Raw genomic sequence first — 20756 nt, 5'->3', positions numbered from 1 at the left:
TAATATGGTAATTTGAGTTTAATTGAAGAGTATACATAAAGCTTTATTTTTTGTAAATCATATACGTATTTACTTTGCGTCATTAACCCCTCCATCACACGAATAATTCAAGGACTTTTTTCTTCAAAAATAATAAATAATATTTAATTCATCAAAATTTATAATAAAATAAGTCCGTTTCTACCGTTATAATTAATATTTGGATTAAAATTAATATTAAGATTTTAATAGTATTAAAAAATAAATATTTTTGTATGGTATTATAAATATTATAAAGTATACTAATTTAAGTTATAAATATTATTGTTAAGAAGTGGACTTTAAGTCTAACTTAACCCCACAAAATCGATTTGTAAAGTAAAGTTTGCATCCATTTATATATTGTAAATTAGTCTTATCTATAGTCGGTGTGAGACTTTCAACACACCCCCTCGAGATCATCTCGAGGTGGGATTAGACATTAATGGGTGGTTCTATAACAATCTGGTAGCGGGTGGAACTATTTAGAATTCAAGTGTGAATCTAAGTTCCGCATTAGATAGAAATGAGAAAGTAGAGCATTATATAAAAATGAAAGACCCATTAACCCATTGCCTTAAGGTTTTGGATAAAGAGTAATGCCAATTCCTTATATGGTTGAACTTAAGTCTCGTTTTGGTAAATTGTCTCCCAGGTGAACCTCCTCCTTGATAGACCCAATAGTGGTATCAAAGCCGATAGTTTATCTTGGTGATCGATTCAAATGAGTATAATGGTCCGTATGCCGAAAGTCTTCCTGACAATGGGTATTTAGGTAAGCAAGTCTCGTTAAGATGAACTGCGGTTAGAAAAGGCTAAGTCTCACATTGAATAGAAATGAGAAAGTAGAACACTATGTAAAGATAAAATAGCCATTAATCCATTGCCTTAAGGTTTAAAATAAAGAGTAATGTCAATCATTTACATGGTTGAGCTCGGTTCTTGATAGACTCAACATGAACAAAATGCCTAAGTAACTCAACAAATGATTCATGACACAAATATCCAAAATTAATATGGCAATGATATCATAATTATCTTTAAATTATAAAGATAATAAGGATATTATTATATTGACACAATGCACTTATGGTACTATTAAGATAATTAAGTTGAGTTGGTCAAATTATTTTATTTAAATACTAAGTATTTTATTTAATAACCATCAAATATGAAGTAGGGTGAAGTATGTGATGAAAGGAGCAGGAGGTCCTAGTCTAGGAGCTTTACATTGACATAAGGTATTAATGGACTAACCTTGTATGTGATAGGGTGAAACTCACCAAAAATAATTTTTCAAAACAAGGGTTAAATATGTTTTTAGTCCCTAAACTATTGGCCGTTTCTGGTTTTCGTCCCTCTTTCAAAATAAGGTACAATTTGGTCCTCATTCTTTTCGAAACTCTAGTTTTAGTCCTCGAAACTTTGGTTTTAGTCCTCGAAAACTACAACATTTTGAACTTGGTTAGTTTTCGAGGACTAAAACCAAAATTTTGAAAAGAATGAGGACCAAGTTGTACCTTATTTTGAAAGAGGGACGAAAACCAGAAACGACCAATAGTTTAGGGACTAAAAACATATTTAACCCTCAAAACAATAGAGACTACCACAAGTACATATAACTCACTAGAGTCTGACATTAATACATATATTTGAATAAACAATAGAGACTACCACAAGTACATATAACTCACTAGAGTCTGACATTAATACATATATTTGAATGTTAAATCTAAAATTAATGATTATATGCTTTAAGATTGTTTGATATATTTGTTTTTATAAGTTAATATTCATAATTCAGTTACATAAATGTTTCTTTAGTAAATTAGTTTATCATTTTGTCTTTATTTAATAATTTATTTACTTTCTTGTTTATTATAATCACCTTAATAATGTGAACAAATAATAATATTTCTGGAGACAAAGTGCATAATATATATATATATATATATATATATATATATATATATATATATATATATATAAATAAAAGTATATTTATGTATATATATATATATATAAAACTTTATTATTTTACTTTTAGTTTCAGTGTAATAGAAACTCTAGTAGAATACAAATTCTTATAAATATATTTTGGTATTATAATTATATACAGGTAACTATAATAGTATTTTATATATTTTTTTCAATTCTCTATATTAGATGTATGATGATTCTTAGTGTAGTTAAAAATGATTAAAATATAATGTTATAAATATGACACTATAATTCTAAATACTTATTTTTTTTATTAAGCGAGATATTTCAAAATAAATAATTTAGCAGAAACTAATATGATATAACACCGTTTCAAAATTTCATATAAGATATTTTATAAGATAATTATAACAAAATAAAATAAGTTTAATGTATTTAATATTAGGCTAAAAGTTTAAATATATTTGGTAAAGTGTGAATATTTTATTAATAAATGGTTTTAGTTATTATTTTTTATAGTTTATTAATAAATACTCATGTATATAATGTTGTATATATTTTTTTTATCACAAAACTAAGTTTTGTAAATTGTGAATAATATAAAATTATGAGTTATGTATATGTTTTTATATAATAAAATATTTAATTTATCTTTTTAATTATGCTATATGAAGTGATATCAATTTTTAGTTTCAAATTTAAATAAATTAAATCACATACATTTTTTTTTAAAATTATATCCCTAAAAAATCTTAAAGTTTTTCCAAAAAAATCGTGTTCCACGAAAAGGAGTGTAACAATATTGAAATATTTTTTAACACTAATATTTCAAATTTTTTATTTTTTTAACATCTATTTCATTTAACAATAATAATAATTATTATTATTTCAAACTGATAAATATTAATTAATATTTTTAATTAAATATAATAGTACGATACTTTATATAATATCAATACTTTTTTCTTAATATTTTAAAGATACTTTATCTTTTTTCTATAGATATGCTTTTCTAATAAAAGCATAGAAAAGAATTTGGCTTTTAGGAAATCAATTCTGGTACGATTGAGTATCTTTAAACGTCAATAATGATTAGTTTTAGTTGGAAAAATAATGTTGGGTCGAGTCTTATTTGGAGAAATTTTGTAGGGTCAGGAATTATTAAGGTAAAATTCTCATATTTTGTAGTTGGTAAATCCGCTAATTAATAATTTCGAATTACATTTTTTTCTATCTTTGTGGTTAATATTCTCAACCTTCTATCATTATCAATTTACTTTTTTCGTCTCTTCTCTAAACTGAATTTTAATGATTTTTTTTTAAAAATAATTGACAACATTCGCAACAACTTTATAATACAATTTAAACGATCAGCTACACTTATAAAATATAATTTATGTATTTAAATTGTGCATTTAAAATATTTAGTTATATTTTGAATTTAAAATAATCTATTTAAATTATGATACAATTTAATTTTAAATTGAAACGGTAAACAATATGTTAGCAGCAATCTTTATTATTGGTTTGTTAAAATCGCTGGTAAAATTTATATTTTTAATAAATTTAATTTAATTAATAAAAATTATGTTGGATTATTCAGATAACAAATCTAGTTTTAAATATTTTGGAGAATATATTATATATTATTCTGTTAAAATATAAAGTATTTCCAACTTGATCTGCATGCTTATCCAAACAGGAAAATAAACAACAATTTCAAAACTGCGGATATCTCTTACTTCTTTATGTAAAACAGTCTTCTCCTAGCTTCTCTATAAAAATAAAACACCTCTTCTCCTCCCGTTCATCCTATCGAAATCGGTGAAGAACAAGTTTGGGTCGGTAAGCTTATTCTTTGACACCTTCACTCTTTACTTGCTGTTCTACATTATTATGGTCCATGTGTTTTGTCTTTAGATTAAAGCTTGCAGCTTTTCCTTCTGTGTCGTCTAAAGTTGTTGCTACGTGATCTCTGTTTATAGATTATCTATGACGTTATTATCTTCAGTAATTCTTATACATCGATTGAGTGACGTTTCCTGATCTGCTGATCGATTCCCTCTCTCCCTCTCTCTCTGTTGCGCAGGTATTGACGTCAAGATGAAAATGAAATTGGGGAGAACATTACTACTTTTTCTTTGTTTCAAAGTCTTCTGTTATGCAGTGGTACTTTTTCTGTGTTCCTCCGTTTGTGCATTATCATTTGGGATTCTGGATCATGGTATTCAAATACGATTTATTTTGTATGTTGCAAGCAGTTTGCTACTCCTCAGACTTGTCCTGCTAGCAATGTGGATCAATGCGGCGATTCAGATGGATGGGAAGGGGAGTTTTTCCCTGAAATTGCAAAGATTAAATACGAGGTACACTTGATTATTTCAATCTATCTGTGTATGCCATACAAGATAACCATGGCATATATTCTTTTCTAAATAGAAGGGAAGGTAAAGAGACCAATGAAATGAAATGAAAGGGTTTATTCGATTATTAACTTGTTTGGAAGCCTAAGATTATTCCTAAATCCTCCTAAATTATCGAACTTTAAAATTGGAATAAAGTATCAATTTGTTTCATGAAGTATCCAAAAACTAGTGGAACTATATGCTGTCTCCAAACTAATTGTGCCACATCGGCAAGTATCGAAGAACTCTTCAAATTAGGCCTTCAATGCTAGTAATACATATCAATTAAAGGACTAGATTGATGGATATTCAGTACTTTAGGGACTACTTATACAATTTCATTAGTTTAACGACTATTTAAAAGAGAGGATGATATTTGGGTAACTAAATAATATGTTTATTGCATGGTCATACCCTTTGCACAAAAGAATACTCTTTTGGAAAAAGAGGTTGACCTTTAGCAACTGAATTAGTTTTAATATTTTGTTTTGCAGCTATATCTTAGCTATATCTGAGAATTCTTTATGGGGGCTGTTTCTTCTTTTATGTTCATGTGTATTCTAGAATTATATATTGTGTGAATACTCATTACTGCCTGTTTGTATTTAATTTTCAGGGTCCGTCCAGTAAGAATCCACTTTCTTTTAAATGGTATAATCCGGAGGAGGAAATTCATGGAAAGAAAATGAAGGTGGGTTTTCATCTATATTCCAAGAAGTTTCCATTTTTATCTATACCTTATTGTCCACCAACATCAACAGGATTTTGACTTGAATTTGTTCTATAATAACTGCAGGATTGGTTCAGATTTAGTGTTGCATTTTGGCATACATTCCGTGGAACAGGTGCTGATCCATTTGGCGCACCTACTAAGTATTGGCCATGGGAGGATGGTACCAACTCATTAAACATGGCCAAAAGAAGAAGTATGTTAGTTTTTGACTCTCCAGATTTGCTTTACATTTACAGATTTGTTTGTCTCACAATAAAATTCTCTTAATTAACAGTGAGAGCTAACTTTGAGTTCATAAGCAAGCTTGGTGTCGATTTTTGGTGCTTCCACGACAGGGATATTGCCCCTGATGGAAAAACTCTTGATGTGAGTCAATGTTTCTCCACTTAATTGCAATTCTTAGAGATGATAAAAATGGAGATGCAGTGGCATATGCTTACTAATGTTTTATTTCTGGAATATTCAGATACGATCATAGTTGGTGGAATGTGCTTTCTTGATTAAAACACTTTGCTTCATTTTATAAATCTTCTTTCTGAGCTGTTAGACTGCTATTGTTGTCTTTATCATAGGAATCTAATGCAAACTTGGATGAAGTGGTTGCCCTGGCTCAAGAGCTCCAGACCAAGGTATATTACTTTTCACCTACATTATTTGGAAGTAGGAAAAAACACTAACAATTTGTACCAAAGCCCAAATGATTGCTGAGTTCCTTGTATTTCCAGTTAGTCATTTCACATGAATGAATGATGTACATTGTTTTGGAGCTTGGAGAATGCAGAAATATAAGATTTGCTTAGCCAAATCTGGTTTTAACATGTACCCATACCCCGTTGATTTTTCAAGTGTGCAATGCAATGAATATATTTAGAGTTGGTAAATAAGGAAGAAATGATACGAGCAGTCTCTTCTTCTTTTCCTTTGTCTGTCTAGTTCACGAAGTACCTTTTTGTTCTTTCCATTCCTGTGATCCTGTTTATTCAGTACTCTGCTAGAGCACTGTTGTACACACATTTTTTTTATGTCTTGAGTTAAACAACCATATTATATGTAATGGTTTTGTTGTGTTATCATATAGGCTAAAAAAAGAGTATTATGGGGAACAGCTCAGTTGTTCATGCATCCTCGTTACATGCATGGTGCTGCTACTAGGTAACATATAATACAATTTCCTCCTGAATTGTCTTTATGGTCCTTATGCATATTGGGTTCATTGCTGACTAAATGAACTGCTTTACAGCTCTGAATTAGGGGTCTATGCATATGCTGCTGCTCAAGTGAAGAAAGCCATGGAGGTAAGGTTTTGTGTGCGTGTAAGTAAGGTTCATTGTATCTGAAGAACCATTCTTCTTTTACTGATTTAAACATATATTGCAGGTGACTCATTATTTGGGAGGAGAAAATTATGTTTTCTGGGGTGGTCGTGAGGGTTATCAATCTCTTTTGAACACAGATATGGAGCGAGAGCTTAATCACATGGTACGTGAATCATTCTTGCTTTGAATAATTATTTTGCTTTACTGCTTTCTTTTATTTCTTGTATTACTGAACAAATTTATAAGGAATCTCCTTGAAATTAATGAAACATTAGTTCTATGTGCATGCTACAACAACAACCACTTTTTAATGTGGATAAGAAAGAAATATATGCAAGCAAGGGCACATCATAAAGCCTTAAGGAAAAAATTGACCTTATGAGACGTATCTCTTGAATGAAGTAAATTTTTCTCTCCTTCATAGTGACAGACATGAATCACGAGCTTATGACAATCCATTGCCTACTCCGACAAAAATCAAATAAGCTTGTTCTTTTAGCCTCTGCTGACTTTCTTAATTAGATTTATTACCTTATTACAGGCTAGGTTTTTTGAAGCTGCGGTAGCACACAAAAAGAAGATTGGATTCAATGGTAACATTCTGTAGAATGCCTACTATTTATCATTTTTATAACGCTAAATTGTGAAATATGGATGCTTAGAAGGTTTTATAAGTTTAAAAAAATTTCTGGTTTGTGCACTGCACTAAAATTTGAATGAAAATTTTATTTTTTCACTTATAAAGGTTTTTTCCTTTTGTAAGTCCTTTTCCTTGTGCCATTTTAGGGACATTGCTAATTGAGCCTAAGCCACAAGAACCTACGAAACACCAGTAAGAATCTTACCTGTTCAGTCAATACTTTTGCAGCACCTGTTACCCGTACTAAACTTATGTTTCTACAGGTATGATTGGGATGCTGCAACCTCAGCAAATTTCTTGCGAAAATATGGACTTGAAGGTAAATTATATACCTGTCCTTTTCACCCAATGCCAAACTAACAAAGCAGGACGAGTATCTTCATCATATATATACACACCTAAAATGTTGCTCTAATTTTCTTTGTTAAGAACAATGTTATTACAATTTACAAATTTCTGTCATTTCTTTTCCTTCTCTAGGCGAATTCAAACTCAACATAGAGTGCAACCATGCCACCCTCTCTGGCCACAGGTGAATTGATCATTATATATTGTGTTTACATGGGCCGTCCTTGATCTTACTTTCCCTTTCAAATTTGACAATCATAAATCTTAACTGAAGCTGGACATGATATTTGTACTTTCAATTTCTGCCGAAATATGTAGTTGTCATCATGAACTCGAAACTGCAAGGATTAACGGATTGCTGGGTAATATTGATGCTAACACCGGCGATCCTCAAGTTGGTATGTGTGCATTTTCTCATTCAATAAATATTGTAACACTTAGCATCGAGACAGGAACAATAACATGTCACATGAATGAATGCTGTAACGTGAAGCTGTTATCATTACTGCAGGCTGGGACACTGATCAGTTTCTGGTAGATATTCAAGAGGCAACGCTGATTATGCTCAGTGTGATCAGAAATGTAAGAAAATGTTTCAGTGAGTTTGCATCATGAAATGCAACACACCTAGAAATGCAATCTCATCCGACCAGGTTCTTTTTGTTTTGTTTTTTGTCTTTTCCAGGGAGGACTTTCACCAGGTGGATTCAACTTCGATGCGAAATTGTCAGTCCTTCTTTATCTTAATGTACTCACATTCCTGTTTGTTTGTTTATTTTTTTTTCCTCTCAATTTCTTTACTGAACTATATACAGGCGGAGAGAGAGCACGGATGTTGAAGACTTGTTCATAGCCCACATTGTTGGAATGGATACCCTGGCCCGTGGACTGAGAAATGCTGTCAAGCTAATTGAGGTAACACAAGGACCCTTCATTTACATCTATTTATGCCCTCATAATTCAAATGCGCAAATTCAATGAAAGCCTTTAAATCTCTTTTGAGAATCAAACTGAACTTTTTTCATTATGCTGGCTCGAAGGATGGTTCTCTGTCTGAGCTTGTCCGTAAACGATACCAGAGTTTTGACACTGAAATTGGGGCTCAAATAGAGGTAAAATTCTTCCAACATTTTTATTTTCTCTTTTATAGTGTTCCTTTTGATTAACTTTATCGAAATGGATGTTAACGTAGGCTGGTAAAGCTGACTTTGAATATCTGGAGAAGAAAGTCAAGGAATGGGGAGAACCAAAGGTTGCTTCTGCGAAACAGGTAACACGAAATATAGTTTTTCTGTTAGAAAGGGCAAGCATTAAATTTTTTGCTACAGAGTAAATTTTATTCCCCAATGTGTAATGAACAAATACAAATTTGATTATTCAGCTTGAAAAATAGAGCAAGTCCCTAAATTTGTAGTTAACACCACGATCCAAACACCTGAATTATCAGGAAAGCATCCCCGCAGCCAGTTGTAAACCCCAAATAACCTGAAATCTACTCTTCTTTTTGTTTAAGAAAATAGACAATATTATCCTTTTGAGGATAATGCTACCTATATACCACCATTTCAGCAGTTAAGAGCTTTTTATGAAACCATACTCTTCCTTATACATGTTTTCCTCGAGCCTAATTAACTGAGATTAAGAAAATACATTTGATTCTCTGCTGTACACACACACACACGATGAAATGGAACAATTCTCTTTCAAGATATGTTACTAGTTATGGTTATAAGTATGAAAATATGTCTTGTATATCCATGCTGATTGACTAAATTTGCTTTAGCCCAAGCTGTTTTATTCTATACTTGTTAAAATAGTGGAGCTCTCTGTGTGTTTACGTATCGACAAAATAGATTCTAATAAAGGTCTTTTGCCTTATGTTACAGGAGCTAGCCGAGATGATCTTCCAATCTGCTTTGTAGAAATATGAATCTAGACTATATAGCGACTTTTTTCGTTTTATTATATTAGGAACAGTTCAATATATGTTAGGTTCACAGTTCAATATGTTAAGTTTACGAATAAAAGGAAATTCAGACTGGCTTATGTTTTATTTATTATGTAAAACGTACACATTTTACTATATATATATAAAACGTACACATTTTTACTTTCTATTTTGTCTCTATTACGTTTTTTTATTCTCTAATTTGTCTCTATTACGTTTTTTTATTCTCTAATTTATCTCTATAAGTACATTCTTTAAATTATTCATAATTGTATTCCACAATCCACTCACTCTATTATTTTTTACTTCTTACTAAGAGAAATGGAGCGCTTCTTTTTCCCTACTAGTTCTTAAACACAATGCCTGATCTGACTGGTCATGCTGAAATCACTGATAGCGCAACCAGAATGCAATAGTATAAGGATGTTGCTAGGTGGAAGTATTATAATCAGGGAACTTAGAAAGGTTCTTACGAACATTATTTAAAGATGTGAATTTTTTCAATTTTTTTTATTTCAAAAAATTTCGTACAGGAGATATTCAGAGGAATTATTTTAGCTTTTTTAATAAATATCATAATTGAGTCTATGAAAGTTATTTTATTAGTTTATTTATCGTCCTATATTCAAAATTCCCACTTTTAAATTGGGTGTGTAATATTTATATTTTTAGTGCAAATTCTATGAATATATCACTTAAATTCCAAAATATAAAAATACATTTTAGAATTGACATTTTAATTTTAATATACTAGTAAAAATACATTTGTAATTTTTTTATAATTGTTAAAACAAAATCAGTAATCGGTACAACAGTTATCATAAAAGATATTAAAATTTTGTGAAAGTAAATGAAAAGTTGTACAAAAATTATGTACACTAAAAAGGTTTAAAAAAATTGTATCTCCTTTCTATATTAGTATATATTAAAAATACATTCGAGAATGAAAGTGCCCAACAGTGGTTTTAGATAATTTTTTTAAAACTAAAAAATTGCAGGAACTTATTTGTGAGATGTAGGAAAGAGACCACTTTGACACTTTTTCTTTCTTTAACCCATGATTTTGTTTTACAGGAGTCTTTGGACTAGAAAATGAACAATATATTTTTAGATTTCCACTGTTAGTCTCAAATAAATTTTAAATTATAAAATGTAAAATATAATTTTAAATTTTAAATTTTATGATCAGAATAAATTTATAGATTATACTATTTATAATCATGGACATTTTTTTTGGAGAGATACAAGAAAAAGAGGGTTGTCAAAGAAATTGTCCCAATATCAATTCTGGAAATGGAACAGAAAGGCCGAGGCCCAACTTTGTCTGTGACAGGCTAATTCTAATTCTAAATGCAGGAAATGACAGTTGAGTTGAAAACGGGGTTGCTATAGGTGCGAGATCCCAAAACCGAAAGGTGGAGGACGAGGGAATCGAAACCATCTACTATTTATCTTCGTTTTCTTCGTCTCCGTTCTTTCTGTTTCCATTCGTCTTCGTTTCATCCCTCACAGGAATCTCGCCAAACCTAATCGATCCTTCTACTTTCTTCGCGTTTCCAATGTATCGTCCTCGTTCCCTTCCTTCCACCATGGACGCCATTTAGATTCACACTCACATGCACTTCTCCTCAGCTTCACCCTTTCTGCTTCGAGATCTGATCTCATTCTCATTCCTTTTGTTTCCAGAAGTAAAAATTCATTCCGTTACTGATTGATGTGCTAGTTGCAATTGCACTGTGTGAGCGTCCCTCTGCCGAATCGGAAGATGGGATTAGTGTTTACAAAATTGTTTTCCTCTATCTTCGGTAACAAGGAAGCTCGAATCCTCGTTCTCGGCCTCGACAATGCCGGGAAAACCACTATCCTTTGTATGCTTCTTACTTCTTCGCTTCTCCCTCACTGTCCATTTTGAATCTGCTGTTTCTTGATTTGATTCGTTTGAATTGTTACCTTCCTTTTCAGATCGGCTTCAGATGGGCGAAGTTGTCTCCACCATTCCAAGTTCGTACTCCATCTTGTTTTATACCCAAATCTTAATGTCTGTCTTTTCTATCTGGTTTTATTTTTGTAATTTTTTATTCGTTTCGCTGCTGACAATATTTTGGTTTTGGAAATTATAGAACGATGAGCAGTCTTGTTTAAATTTTAGGTTCCTTTTATATTTATATATAAGCTCGCTCACATTTCTTATTTAATTTTATTGTTTGCGTTTACTATATTAAATTGTTAAAGATTTTCCATACGTTCCTTGGTAGCGAAATGTAGACCAATTTTTGAATGCTGTTATTTTAGTTATTTTATCTCTATATGTATTGGTTGCTGCTAGTAAACGTTTCCACTGCTTTTATGGTATTGTATATTGATTGATTAAATTATTTGATGCAGCTATTGGGTTTAATGTCGAAACTGTGCAGTATAACAACATCAAATTTCAAGTTTGGGATTTAGGTAAACGACCTTTGTCATCTTGATTCAGCAAGTTCTGTATATTTTGGTACTTGTTATGTTTTCTTCTTTTCACCAGTGCCTATGTTGAACTAAACAAATCTAGAACCACTATTGGAATCATAGAGATTACCATAGTATAGTTAAAATTTACAAACATGATCAATGAGCAGGGTTCAAATTTTATACTGAATAAGTTTTAATTAAAAATGGTGTACTACTAATTCAACAAATAAGCACGAATATGTTTGAACATATATTAATTTAAAGTGTTTAAATGTTCTTTTAGCCTTTCTAAATACTATCAGTTTCATTTGACCCATTGCTTTTAAAATGTTGGTATCTAGTCTATGTCACCCCCCTTCCACGGTCCCTATGTAAGTTTTATGTTTTGTTCTCTTCATGATATTATTCTATCTCATGCTAAATACAAACAAACGTGCATAGCCGTGTTTTAGACTTGAACTTTGTTAGTTCTATTACTGAGTGAGTGCAATAGATTACAAATTAGATTTTGCTAAATACAAATGACGCCACTAAAGCTAGAGCTAGAACTAGAGCTAGAGCTAGAACTAGCACTGCTATCATACAAAGATAAATTACGGATTCTCTCTAAATACATCGTATTCCTTCTATACTTTAGCACCACAAACGTGTTTTATGCCCTCCTTTGGCCATAGATATTTTTATTAATGGTTTTTTTGAATGTTGATACAGTCAAGTGAAGATAAAAGAAAAACCTAGACTATAACTTACTTTTTTTCTTTTTTCATGTTTCGTTCTATACATATCTACTTTGTATGTGTTGTTGGTTAAAGATTACTCTTTGGCTTCCATGTTTACGTTGTTTATAAATTACAAGCATGCGAATTTATTTCCTGAGACTTAATATGCAATGGCATATGATGGATTATTTTAAATGCTAATTCAAATGTGAAACTTTTGTTTATACAGGTGGGCAAACAAGTATCAGGTAAACACTCTGGCTTCATTCTTACTTCATTTGACTAAGTGTAGGTGTATGATCTTTTTTTGTTTCTGCTAATATTTACTTTTAGCTCCTAGTACTTACCAGTGAATTTTGATATCCTATAATGTCACTAGTTTATAAATTTTATCACTCCTACTCCTACATGATATGAAGTTTCACTACTGTAGTTTGGCACTTTGGCTCAATTATAATGTGCCATGGAAATTTGATCTTTCTATTCTTCTAAGGGCTGTTTTGTAATCATATAGCGATCTACATGTCTTTTCTGTCCATGTTATCTTAAAATGCATCTCAGGAGCATATGCAGCGTGAAAATGCACTGTTTCAAGGAGTTTCTATGCCCAATGACAACCTCATTTTTTTTCCTATATTACTTGTGTCACATGATAGGATGAAAAAAAGTATGTGTAGATATCATGATAATGGATAAAAACTACTTGCATATTGAAAACTAAGTGGGTCAAACCATAAAATGGGATAAGAAATATAACCTTGATTGACATGTTTAAGTATTCAAGGTTACTACAAGTTTTAAATTGGTTGTTGAGCGCCTAACATAACCCTCCTCCTTTACTTAGGCTTAGGGCTGACTGACTATGAAGCCGTAGGCAGAGTTACTTAGTAGTCACAGTTGAAGGGAAAACAATGTAATTGTGGCATTGCTGTGCTTTCAGAGTATGTTAAGCTGTCACACAAGAAGGCACATGATACCAAATGATTGTATCAGGTTTTTTAAATTGCGAGCTGTAGTGGGTAGCTACTCTCTGCTACAGGGAGGAATATATTTTTGGATTTCATCAAAATTTGAAATCTAAGACTGATGAATACTGAACATTCTAAAAAAGACTTGGACATTGATGAGTATTGATGGTTCCTATAGGAAACTTGAATTTGATTTTTGCTGGTATTAATTTGTATGTTTTGTTTGAAACATCTATGACTTTTTATTGTTAACTGTGAAAGTCATTGATTTTGAAGCACTTGTACAATTTTTGAGAGTTTATATGTATATATTGCAACCTATATAAAAATTTGAAAATAGTTGCTATTTGGGATTTGAAACAATGGATTGTATGAGTTATTGGTAAGACATCCCTCCAGCAAAAGATAACATGAAATTAGATAAGATGGTTTAGATGTGTAAATAAAGGTATTGGGGACACTGGTGTGGAGAGTGGTTCACATTGTTCTGTGTCTTGTAAAAAGTGGTTGAGACAAGCTAAGTACATTGGAGGAAATTATTAGTTTAATCTCTTATTGAATAGTGTTGTTGAGAATTTGGTATTTAGCTAAGCTTATTGGTTTTTGTGTAATCCATATGATTGATCTCATCGAGTAAGGCTATTAATAGAAGGAGCAGGTTGAATAGAAAATGGGAAAAGTTGGATCACTAACTGTTTGAAGTTGAAGGGAAAAACTATGAAAAAAAAGAAACCGTACCCAGATATGTTGCATTACCTTTATATATACTATAGCTGAAATGTCAATTTATATCTCCAACCTTCTGTTATTTGATTATTTTTAATTTTTGTTTTCATAGGCCATATTGGAGGTGTTATTTTCCAAATACTCAGGCAATAATATATGTTGTTGATTCAAGTGACGTTGATAGGCTTGTGATTGCTAAGGAGGAGTTCCATGCAATTCTGGAGGTATATGTCATTCTTGATTTTTGTTGTGTATATTTATATTGACACACTCACAACACACACATCACGATCATTGTATCAAGAAGAATTAGGAAGAAAAATGGTGTGCATGTGAACATGGCACATACAACTTGTTCAGAATAAATCTAGGTTTGGAGTGTAAAAGTGTTTAGTTACCCTTAGATAAATGAGATGAATAAAAAAAGGTATATATTTTCATTAAATACATCAAGAAAATTCATCAATAAAGATTACAAAATAATTAAAACCAAAAGAAGTGACAACACGACTTAGTCTCCAAATATTTAAATTAATAGTAGAACAAACAAAATTACAATGTATTTCAAACTTTTTAGGAAAGGAAGACCTAACATGTTTTCCTAATTGACAAGATTTGCAATCTAAAGCTATCATCTTCAACTTAGGCAAACTTGGGTGGCCCAAATTATCATGTCAAAGTTTTGGGGCTGAAATTGCAAAATAGGATACTGAGGAACTTGGTTTTGGGAAATAAAGACGACTCTTACCACATTCTTGTATAGCAAAGGAATTATGGATAAAGGTCACAAAACAATTCAAAGAACGAGTCAATTGACTCACATTAAATTGTAAGGATAATTGGGAATGTACAAAAGATAATTTAAATTTAGTGAAAGAGGTAAAGAAATCTTGTCAATTCCTTGAGATGCTACTTTGGATCCATTAGTGACAATATACAATGAGAAATTTTTGGAGAGGAAATGGAGGAAAATGAAGAAATATTGCCAATGACATGGTATGAGGCACCTAAGTCAAGAATCCATGGACTATGACCTTCCATAGATTGAGAAATGCATTTGACATTGAAGAGGATTAACCAAGATTGATAGATTTTCTAGATTTGTACCTTAAACCTTTTTGGTACTTTTCATTAGAAACTTTAGATTCTGAATTATCATCATATATAGACAGAGGAGCAACTTTAATAGTTTTCGTGGGTATAACTCATTCTCTTACAGAATGAGCATTGAGATGCCCACTTTAGCCGTCTTTCTTGATTGCTGCGACCTCCTCTTCTTCCTCGTGGTCCTACCATTGCTGATGTTTCAATAACATTAGCAGGATTTTCATCTTTTAACAAGGTACACTCGAAGAAGTCTATTGACTTAACTGTCCCTTGAAGGGATCGAATCACCAACTTAAATTTAGTCACATACATTTTCAAAGTCCGTGATCAAAAGTCCGACTGTAGGCATCTCAGATTTAGGACCATAGCTTATCAATTTTTTTTGTTGATATCCTCCGGTGAATCAGCCACCAAAAATCTCTTCAATTCTTCTATTGCAGCCCGAGCCTTTGCTACATGAGAGACCATATCATGATTGATCTGTGCGAGAGGCTACTCTTTGAGTTACACCATGTAGATGTTGAATTTCATTGGCAAAAATATCTTGCGTGCTTTCCAAAGAAGAACATGTCTTATATGGTCTCAAAATTTCAGACTTTTTATTCGACTGATTGCCAAAAAACAACACAACTGGAAGTCCAATTTCTGCCATTGAGACCTTTCTTCATCCAAAACAATAAAAGGCATGGAATTATTTTTCCAATTGAGCTTTGTTGTGGTGATAGTAGGTGTAGCAGAAAAAGGAGAAGCCATTCCGAAGACTTGAGCAGGGAAGGAAAAAACCTAGCATTGATAGGAAAACTCTAGGTGAGAGCTACTACCATTGGAATAGAAGGTCAAGGGCATAAACAAGTTTAGGAGGCTCCGAATAGACGAATAACAACAGTTCGGTGTGATTTTGACACCGGAAAGGTAGCGCATGGGAGACACACACTTGGTGCTGTGCGTGGCGGCACGTTAGACAGATTTTGAGGCAGCGACCACCAAAGATGGGTTGTGCTCCTCGACGCCCACCTAACCCTGACTTCACCAGAAGAGATAAGACGGTGGACAGCGGTAGTGACGACAACTATTAGAGATCATTGTTGAATCCCGAATCGTTTTGTCTATCGCGAATCGTTTCGTCATAAGATTCATAAACATTTAAAAATCGCAACATACAAGACAAGAAAACATGTAAAGATGTAATTAATAATAGCAACAGCATTAAAAAAGAGTGGTTGTATAGTGGGTAAATTAAGTTAATATTATAATGGTTAGATTGGGCTAGGTTGTATTACCCAACTCCTTTGGTACATGAAAAAAAAATGTATGGGGTGATAAATATATGACCCAAAGAGAATAAGAAAGAAATATCAGTTTTGAGTGCAGTGGTAGTTTTCAGAGAGTCACTTTTTTTAAATTTTTTTTTTGGTTGCAGTGACAGTTTCCAGAGTCAACTTTCTTTTTGGGTGGAGTAGCAGTGGATTCACCATTTACTAATTGGGCTTTAAAATGTTTTAAACTAAATGGGCTAAAATTTTAGGTTAAAGATGAGTGGGGATTTATCTCTGTACCTCCAAATTTTTTAAAAATCCCAAAACTATCCTCTGTAAAAAAATTTTAACATAAAGTAACTTTTTTTAAAGTATTTCTCTCTTTGCAATTCAAAACAATCCAATATCCCATCATTTGTCAACGAATTTTAAAATCTGATAAAAGATTTTTCAAAAGATTTCAATAGACTTCAAAATCTGTTAAAGGATTTTTTTTTATAATTTTAACAGATTTCAAAATTTGTTAAAATTTTAAAAGGTCTAAATAGATTTTGAAATTGGTCTTAGGTCTTCAACAAATCTATTAAAACTTTTAATAGATTTGGAAATAAAACTTTTAATAGATTTCGAAATCTATTGAAGCGGAATATGGAATATAGGTTTCATGCACTGTTTTTCACGAAGAGAAACGTAACCTCATTTACTGAGGGTTATTTTCGGAAATTAGAGGTGCAGGAAGAAACATTTGGAAGTGCAGAGAGAAACGCCCAAAATGGGTCCCAATTCCAATCCACTAAAATGCCTGAGAGCGGTCTGTTCTTACTCACGAACGCACACGAGGCCAGCGTCGAGGTTGTGCCACTGCGAGGTACGTTGAGGCCGTGAGAGTAGCCACCATGAGCGATGTTGTTGAGGCGAGGTCTATCGACTTCTTCTCCTTCATTGCTGGGAGGGATTGCACCGCGAGGCACCACTTCAACCAGCATTGTCGTGAGAGTCACCGCGGTAAAAGGTGCCACCACAAGTAACATCTTTGCCCATGGATGTTACGATTCAAGCTACGATTCAGGGTGATTCGGAGATCGAATTGTACGATACTAACATGATATGGGAACAAAACGAATCTTCAAGCTAGTCGTGTTGTGGAGGTGGAGAATCGTATCGTGTATTGTGGGATACTTACTACCATGTTAGAGATAATTACAAGATACATAGAAGAGGCAAGGCACTTCCTAAAACCCTAACCCTAAAATTGGGTTCACATATATGAAAAATAATAAAAGAAAACATAACATTTCTTCAATTACATGTCATTTTGAATACTGATCTAAGAACTTGGTTCGCAAACTTGTAATATTCCTGTACTCATAAGTAATTGGTATTGTAGGAGAGTGGTGATACTAAGTTGCATTTCTAAGCTTTATTAGTTTAGTGAACCTTCAACAATGCCTTAGAATGTAATAGAGTAATGCATCATGTATTATATGGAATAAGCTAATAGGATTTTTTTTCCGATAGCCATAAGAACATCAATGATTGATATATGGTATTGAATATTAAGAAATAAAGTGAAAAAGAGCATTGCTTAATATTTTGCGCATATGAGAATGTTGAGTTGATTCATGGATAAATGATCATTCAAGAAAAGAAGATCATCAATGAATGAATGTTTCGAGAAAGTAGGAGTTGAACCTATTGTGGATCAGATGGTACAAACAAGCCTTCGAGACGGTTTAGATATATGAAAAAAAGACTAATGGATGTTTCACTTAGACAGCATGATCAGATGGATTTAGAGGAACACCTAGACAAACTTAGAATGAATCCGATACAAATTATTTATATCTAAATGATTTTTTTTGTGAAGAATTGGGATTTAATTGATCTGCGTAGCATCATTCCATGTAGCCGCTTACTCCTAGTTGGGAAGAGTTTGTTGTTGTTCAAGGTTTAGCAACTATAATAGGGTTCTGAAATGGTTTCCACAACTCAAAGTTCATACAATTATACACGTTGAATCTCAATTTCATTCAAGTTATTCTATAATTGATTGTTTTATTTGATATATCATTTTAAATTAGCACATTTTCAATTTTGGGTTTTAGATGTAGTTTTCAAGTTGTTGTACACTTGTTGATTTATTCTGTTCTCTTTTCTTCCGTAGACCTGGATATTGCCTGGGATTGTGATTTCAGGTTTTAATAAATAATACTTAATACTAAATTGTCTCTGAACCGTTGCAACAGGAGGAAGAACTAAAAGGTGCTGTTGTTCTCCTTTTTGCAAACAAACAGGTCAGAATTTTATCTATATTTTTTGGATTCTCGTATTTCCCCAGGTAAATAAGAAGGAAATAATGAGTATGTAAAAAAGTTAGGAAGCTGACATTCTCAGTAGGAGGAAAATGGCTAGCAACGAACTTTCCAGCGCATTCTTTATTTATTATTGGCTGAAATTTATTGCAAACTACAATTTTGTGATGCAAAAGGATAGTTTTAAGTTGTGCCTAATTACTATATGCATACCATATGCCTTGTGTGTAAAACTGAAAATTTGAAAAATAAATGTATCAATTCTCTTTTCTCCGTATACAGGACCTTCCTGGTGCACTTGATGATGCTGCAGTGACGGAGGCTCTAGAGTTACACAAGATAAAAAATCGTCAATGGGCTATTTTCAAAACTTCTGCAATAAAAGGAGAAGGACTTTTTGAGGGCCTGGACTGGTAAGTCAAATTAAATTAAAGGTTGTTTCAAGGGAATAACGATTTGAAATATCCATAGATATTAAGTACTTTGCTATATAATTGTTTTTTAGTTTTCATTTCTTTTCTATATTTTTGGATTTTTTTTGTCTCCGTATATCCCCTTCCTTTTGCTCTTTTATTTTTGTGACAAAAAAGGAAAAACTATTACAATTTGTATGTATCTCTTATCTCCATAGAATAAAGTGCAGATAATTGTTATTTTCTAATAGATGACTGTCGAGCTACTTATGTCATTTGACCTGAATGGATATATTCTGAGAGAAATATGTAAGGTTGAAAGTACATATGTTTCCTGACAGAGAACCATATCTAATAATATAGTATAATTGACCTGGCGTGAGGTCTTCCTTTTTCGTCATTCCTGAAAATATGAAGCTACTAAGGTTTAGAAAATATGAATGGTATGCTTATATTAGTTTTTGGAAAATCTGAATTTGAATTTCTTATGTGGTTCTTATTTGCAGATGTTAAATATTGTGCACAATGTTAACACAGTACCTTCTTTGAAATATTACGCTGCCTCTAACTACAATACATCATACCTTTAACAAATCCTGGTTACTATTTTGGGCAATATTAATGTGAGCTTGTTATATAGGTTGAGCAACACACTCAAATCTGGGGGTGGCTAAAGCTGTCCAGGTTCAGTGAAATGATTGAATTCAGAAGAAAGGTTGACATGCGTATTTTTGCTATCTCTTTCACTGTGAATTATGTTACAATAATAGATTAAAGTTCGCACATGCGTTTGATTCCGCTTTGTATTTACAGTTAAAGGTGTGAATGATGGTCATCGGTTGTCTTTTCGTTATTTTTTTTTTATTTTTAAGCCAGTCTCTTGGTTCCCGTAATAGCAGTAGCTGAATGGTTTCTAAGGAAATTTTTCTCGTCTAATCTTGTGTGATCGAGCTACATGGGTTTACACTTAATGTGCTTGACGTAAAGATGATTCCATGAGGTAGTTTTGTCAATGATACCGGCTGATGATGACAAACCTTCAAAGCTCTCTGGTTGCGGTGAGGACCTTAAAGCTATTGTTGACAAGGCGAATCATGGTAGCAAATTTTTACTTAGTGTAAAATGTTTTAGGTTGATATGACAATTCTCTTTGGATTTCGGATTTAAAATTCCTGTTATCGAAAAGTAACTTTTGGTTCAAACTATAAGTCGGATTGGAGACCTAATTTGTGGCAAAAGTTTCTTAATGCCTGTTTTTATATAGTTCACAGGATTAAATGTGTAATTTTGTTTGGGGAAGAGTCTTAGCTGGCACAAAAAGTTGGACTTTGGAGAAAAGAAACCCTATATACTAGGGGAATAAAATTTAATATTTTTTCATGAAAAAAAAACCATCACCATCGAATACCTAAGACGAGTGATAGATCTCCTGTCGTATGACACGAAGTGCTTAAC

General features: G+C 32.3%; 2 protein-coding genes across 4 annotated transcripts; both read left to right on the top strand.

Moving 5' to 3' along the window:
• Nucleotides 1-3668: 3668 nt before the first annotated feature.
• Nucleotides 3669-9516, top strand: LOC124835277 (xylose isomerase family protein). Of its 2 annotated transcripts, none has more exons than XM_047310175.2 (21): nt 3669-3804; nt 4049-4128; nt 4221-4325; nt 4981-5055; nt 5161-5290; nt 5372-5463; nt 5670-5726; nt 6176-6249; nt 6338-6392; nt 6475-6576; nt 6955-7006; nt 7200-7245; nt 7317-7372; nt 7534-7585; nt 7720-7799; nt 7913-7983; nt 8087-8127; nt 8217-8316; nt 8442-8513; nt 8594-8671; nt 9288-9516. In XM_047310175.2, the coding sequence occupies exons 2-21, from the start codon at nt 4063-4065 to the stop codon at nt 9321-9323; spliced, it is 1440 nt and encodes a 479-aa protein (XP_047166131.1). In that variant the 5' UTR covers nt 3669-3804; nt 4049-4062; the 3' UTR covers nt 9324-9516. The 2 variants fall into 2 exon arrangements, with proteins under 2 accessions (XP_047166131.1, XP_047166140.1); XM_047310184.2 differs by having other exon boundaries at nt 3677-3800.
• A 1163-nt stretch (nt 9517-10679) lies between these two features.
• On the top strand, nt 10680-20600 carry ARF3 (ADP-ribosylation factor 3). Of its 2 annotated transcripts, XM_047310164.2 has the most exons (9): nt 10680-10910; nt 11036-11217; nt 11312-11350; nt 11735-11797; nt 12749-12767; nt 14326-14437; nt 18823-18870; nt 19171-19301; nt 19942-20600. In XM_047310164.2, the coding sequence occupies exons 2-9, from the start codon at nt 11115-11117 to the stop codon at nt 19973-19975; spliced, it is 549 nt and encodes a 182-aa protein (XP_047166120.1). In that variant the 5' UTR covers nt 10680-10910; nt 11036-11114; the 3' UTR covers nt 19976-20600. The 2 variants fall into 2 exon arrangements, with proteins under 2 accessions (XP_047166120.1, XP_047166114.1); XM_047310158.2 differs by having other exon boundaries at nt 10680-11217.
• The last annotated feature ends 156 nt before the right edge of the window (nt 20601-20756 follow it).

Source organism: Vigna umbellata, chromosome 1 (genome assembly GCF_029865625.1).
Source record: "Vigna umbellata cultivar VRB3 chromosome 1, Vumbellata_1.0, whole genome shotgun sequence".
Classification (NCBI taxonomy): domain Eukaryota; kingdom Viridiplantae; phylum Streptophyta; class Magnoliopsida; order Fabales; family Fabaceae; genus Vigna; species Vigna umbellata.
This window is presented reverse-complemented; position numbering and strand designations above follow the sequence as displayed.

What these genes read in the sequence shown, in the direction of transcription:
- LOC124835277 (XM_047310175.2), top strand. Translation starts at nt 4,063, where the DNA reads ATGAAAATGAAATTGGGGAGAACATTACTACTTTTTCTTTGTTTCAAA. An exon ending in TTGCAAAGATTAAATACGAG is followed by an intron (nt 4,326 to 4,980) that starts GTACACTTGATT and finishes TTTAATTTTCAG; the next exon opens with GGTCCGTCCAGTAAGAATCC. An exon ending in GCCACCCTCTCTGGCCACAG is followed by an intron (nt 7,586 to 7,719) that starts GTGAATTGATCA and finishes CGAAATATGTAG; the next exon opens with TTGTCATCATGAACTCGAAA.
- ARF3 (XM_047310164.2), top strand. Translation starts at nt 11,115, where the DNA reads ATGGGATTAGTGTTTACAAAATTGTTTTCCTCTATCTTCGGTAACAAG. An exon ending in CGGGAAAACCACTATCCTTT is followed by an intron (nt 11,218 to 11,311) that starts GTATGCTTCTTA and finishes CTTCCTTTTCAG; the next exon opens with ATCGGCTTCAGATGGGCGAA. An exon ending in AGTTGTCTCCACCATTCCAA is followed by an intron (nt 11,351 to 11,734) that starts GTTCGTACTCCA and finishes TATTTGATGCAG; the next exon opens with CTATTGGGTTTAATGTCGAA.